At 41.4% G+C, this 5,000-nt stretch overlaps 1 protein-coding gene across 3 annotated transcripts in view; it reads left to right on the plus strand.

The window, feature by feature from the left end:
- The window catches only part of si (sucrase-isomaltase), a 115,677-nt gene that overhangs the window by 104,861 nt on the left and 5,816 nt on the right, over window positions 1-5,000 (plus strand). For all 3 annotated transcript variants that reach the window (XM_065000538.1, XM_065000539.1, XM_065000540.1), the window contains exons 41-44: window positions 1,487-1,635; window positions 1,827-1,911; window positions 4,438-4,494; window positions 4,619-4,743. In XM_065000538.1, coding sequence (XP_064856610.1) covers window positions 1,487-1,635; window positions 1,827-1,911; window positions 4,438-4,494; window positions 4,619-4,743 — 416 coding nt within the window. The remainder of the gene's footprint in view (window positions 1-1,486; window positions 1,636-1,826; window positions 1,912-4,437; window positions 4,495-4,618; window positions 4,744-5,000) is intronic.

The following is a 5,000-nucleotide window of genomic DNA, read 5'->3' on the forward strand; positions in this document are numbered from 1 at the left end:
TTTGACAAACTCCAAGCGGGCTGTTATGTGCCTTTTACCGAGGAGTGGCTTCAATCGGGCCACTCTACCATAAAGGCCTGATTGGTGGAGTGCTGCAGAGATGGTTGTCCTTCTGGAATGTCCTCCCATCTCCACAGAGGAACTCTGAACTCTGTCAGAGTGACCATCGGGTTCTTGGTCACCTCCCCGACCAAGGCCTTTCTCCCCTGATTATGCAGTTTGGCCGGGTGTTCAGCTTTAGTAAGAGTTTTGGTGCTTCCAAGCTTCTTCAATTGTATAATGATGGAGGCTACTGTGTTCTTGGTGACCTTCAATTCTGCAGAATTTCTTTGGTACCCTTCCTCAGGTCTGTGCTTTGAAACAATCCTGTCTCAGAGCTCTACGGACAATTCCTTCGACCTAATGGCTTGGTTTTTGCTCTGAAATGCACTGTCAATTGTGGGACCTTATATAGACAGGTGTGTGTATTTCCAAATCATCTCCAATGATTATTTACAAACAGTTTTTACTTTGTCTTTATGGGTATTGGTTGTAGATTGATGAGGAAAACAAATCATTTAATCAATTTTAGAAAAAGGCTGTAATGTAAGAAATGATGGAGAAAGTAAAGGAATCTGCAAACTTTCTGAATTCACTATAAATAACTGGACCTATAGTGTGTCAATAACTGTTCTGGACCTATAGTGTGTCAATAACTGTTCTGGACCTATAGTGTGTAAATAACTGTTCTGGACCTATAGTGTGTCAATAACTGTTCTGGACTTATAGTGTGTAAATCACTGTTCTGGACCTATAGTGTGTCAATAACTGTTCTGGACCTATAGTGTGTCAATAACTGTTCTGGACCTATAGTGTGTCAATAACTGTTCTGGACCTATAGTGTGTCAATAACTGTTCTGGACCTATAGTGTGTCAATAACTGTTCTGGACCTATAGTGTGTCAATAACTGTTCTGGACCTATAGTGTGTCAATAACTGTTCTGGACCTATAGTGTGTCAATAACTGTTCTGGACCTATAGTGTGTCAATAACTGTTCTGGACTTATAGTGTGTAAATCACTGTTCTGGACCTATAGTGTGTCAATAACTGTTCTGGACCTATAGTGTGTCAATAACTGTTCTGGACCTATAGTGTGTCAATAACTGTTCTGGACCTATAGTGTGTCAATAACTGTTCTGGACCTATAGTGTGTAAATAACTGGACCTATAGTGTGTCAATAACTGGACCTATAGTGTGTCAATAACTGTTCTGGACCTATAGTGTGTAAATAACTGTTCTGGACCTATAGTTCTGTAAGGCAATCTGGTTACACTTACAAGACACCACATGTGCGACTGTACTGTCATTAACTACTCTGTGCTGTGTGTGTGTGTTTGTGTGTGTGTGTGTTTCTGTGTGTGTGTTTCTGTGTGTGTGTGTGTGTTTGTGTGTGTGTGTGTGTGTGTGTGTGTGTGTGTGTGTGTATTTCTGCGTGTGTGTTACAGAGACAAGACCCTGTATCGTGGAATGCATCGTTTTCTGAGGCTTCTCGTGATGTGTTGAATATCCGCTACACACTCCTTCCCTACCTCTACACACTCATGTTTTACGCCCACAGTGAAGGAAGTACAGTGGTCCGACCGTTGCTGCATGAGTGAGTACACACACACACACACACACACACACACACACACACACACACACACACACACACACACACACACACACACACAAACACTCTAACCACTAGGCTACCTGACCTGGCTGTGTATATAATCTCTTTTTCTAAAGATGGAGGAGCAACGTACCCTTGACATGAGTGTGTATCAATGTGTCCTCTGGCAGGTTTGTGAGCGACAGGAAGACGTGGGATATCCACAGACAGTTCCTGTGGGGCCCTGCTCTGCTCATCAGCCCGGTCCTGGATGAGGTAACTGACCACTTATGTATCTGTCCTGGATGAGGTTACTAACTACTTATATATCTGTCCTGGATGAGGTAACTAACCACTTATATATATGTCCTGGATGAGGTTACTAACCACTTATATATCTGTCCTGGATGAGGTAACTAACCACTTATATATCTGCCCTGGATGAGGTAGCTAACCACTTAAATATCTGTCTTGGATGAGGTAACTAACCACTTATATATATGTCCTGGATGAGGTTACTAACCACTTATATATCTGTCCTGGATGAGGTAACTAACCACTTATATATCTGCCCTGGATGAGGTAGCTAACCACTTAAATATCTGTCTTGGATGAGGTAACTAACCACTTATATATATGTCCTGGATGAGGTTACTAACCACTTATATATCTGTCCTGGATGAGGTTACTAACCACTTATATATCTGTCCTGGATGAGGTAACTAACCACTTATATATCTGTCCTGGATGAGGTAACTAACCACTTATATATCTGTCCTGGATGAGGTAACTAACCACTTATATATCTGTCTTGGATGAGGTAACTAACCACTTATATATCTGTCTTGGATGAGGTAACTAACCACTTATATATCTGTCTTGGATGAGGTAACTAACCACTTATATATCTGTCTTGGATGAGGTAACTAACCACTTATATATCTGTCTTGGATGAGGTAACTAACCACTTATATATCTGTCTTGGATGAGGTAACTAACCACTTATATATCTGTCCTGGATGAGGTTACTAACCACTTATATATCTGTCCTGGATGAGGTAACTAACCACTTATATATCTGTCCTGGATGAGGTAACTAACCACTTATATTATACAGTGGGGCAAAAAAGTATTTAGTCAGCCACCAATTCTGCAAGTTCTCACACTTAAAAAGATGACAGAGGCCTGTAATTTTCATCATAGGTTACACTTCAACTATGACAGACAAATGAGAAGAAAACAAATCCAGAAAATCACATTGTAGGATTTTTAATGAATTTCTTTGCAAATTATGGTGGAAAATAAGCAAGATTTCTGGCTCTCACAGACCTGTAACTTCTTCTTTAAGAGGCTCCTCTGTCCTCCACTCGTTACCTGTATTAATGGCACCTGTTTGAACTTGTTATCAGTATAAAAGACACCTGTCCACAACCTCAAACAGTCACACTCCAAAATCCACTATGGCCAAGACCAAAGAGCTGTCAAAGGACACCAGAAACAAAATTGAAGACCTGCACCAGACTGGGAAGACTGAATCTGCAATAGGTAAGCAGCTTGGTTTGAAGAAATCAATTGTGGGAGCAATTATAAGGGAAATGGAAGACATACAAGACCACTGATAATCTCCCTCGATCTAGGACTCCACGCAAGATCTCACCCCGTGGGGTCAAAATGATCACAAGAACGGTGAGCAAAAATCCCAGAACCACACGGTGGGACCTAGTGAATAACCTGCAGAGAGCTGGAACCAAAGTAACAAAGCCTACCATCAGTAACACACTACGCCGCCAGGGACTCAAATCCTGCTGTGCCAGACGTGTCCCCCTGCTTAAGCCAGTACATGCCCAGGCCCTTCTGAAGTTTACTAGAGAGCATTTGGATGATCCAGAAGAAGATTGGGAGAATGTCATATGGTCAGATGAAACCAAAATATAACTTTTTGGTAAAAACTCAACTCTTCATGTTTGGAGGACAAAGAATGCTGTGTTACATCCAAAGAACACCATACCTACTGTGAAGCATGGGGGTGGAAACATCATGCTTTGGGGCTGTTTTTCTGCAAAGGGACCAGGACGACTGATCTGTGTAAAGGAAAGAATGAATGGGGCCATCTATCATGAGATTTTGAGTGAAAACCTTGTTCCATCAGCAAGGGCATTGAAGATGAAACGTGTCTGGGTCTTTCAGCATGACAATGATCCCAAACACACCACCCGGGCAACAAAGGAGTGGCTTCGTAAGAATCATTTCAAGGTCATGGAGTGGCCTAGCCAGTCTCCAGATCTCAACTCCATAGAAATTCTTTGGAGGGAGTTGAAAGTCTGTGTTGCCCAGCAACAGCCCCAAAACATCACTGCTCTAGAGGAGATCTGCATGGAGGAATGGGCTAAAATACCAGCAAAAGTTTGTGAAAACCTTGTGAAGTCATACAGAAAACGTTTGACCTCTGTCATTGCCAACAAAGGGTATATAACAAAGTATTGAGATAATTGAACAAATACTTATTTTCCACCATCATTTGCAAATAAATTCATAAAAAATCCTACAATGTGATTTTCTGGAATTTTTCTTTCTCATTTTGTCTGTCATAGTTGAAGTGTACCTATGATGAAAATTACAGGCCTCTCTCATCTTTTTAAGTGGGAGAACTTGCACAATTGGTGGCTGACTAAATACTAAATACTTTTTTGGTCCACTGTATATCTGTAACAAATTCCCTGTCAACATTCCCAAATAACAATTAAAATGAGTAATATAGTTATTTTATTTCAATGTGTTATTTTAACACTGTTTGATTGACAGGGGGCCAGAGAGGTACAGGGCTACATCCCAGACGACCTCTGGTATGACTTCCACACGGTGAGGCACCAAAACACACTCACACATTGTGATTGATATAAATGTAGAAATTGATGTTAAAATCCATTTAGAATGATTCTTGTATTCATATTAATGGTGAATTCTGTTGTAATGGTGTGTCTAGGCCAAGGCTATTGAGGTGAAGGGCCAGATGATAACCATGCCAACACCTCTAGACCACATCAACCTCCACGTGAGAGGAGGATACATCCTGCCCTGGCAGAAACCAGAGAACAACACACACTACAGGTGTGTGTGTGTGTGTGTGTGTGTGTGTGTGTGTGTGTGTGTGTGTGTGTGTGTGTGTGTGTGTGTGTGTGAAACCAGAGAACAATACACACTACAGGTGTGTGTGTGTGTGTGTTAGATGTGCTATTCATTGTGGAGGGAGGGAGACAATGGTGAGGGATCAGATGTAACTCAGCAGCATGAATATTAATGTCTGTCCTTAGAAAGAGGTATAAATAAACCCCCACAATGCACTGCAGGTGACATACACTTGTCAT

Source organism: Oncorhynchus nerka, linkage group LG14 (genome assembly GCF_034236695.1).
Source record: "Oncorhynchus nerka isolate Pitt River linkage group LG14, Oner_Uvic_2.0, whole genome shotgun sequence".
Taxonomy (NCBI): Eukaryota; Metazoa; Chordata; class Actinopteri; order Salmoniformes; family Salmonidae; genus Oncorhynchus; species Oncorhynchus nerka.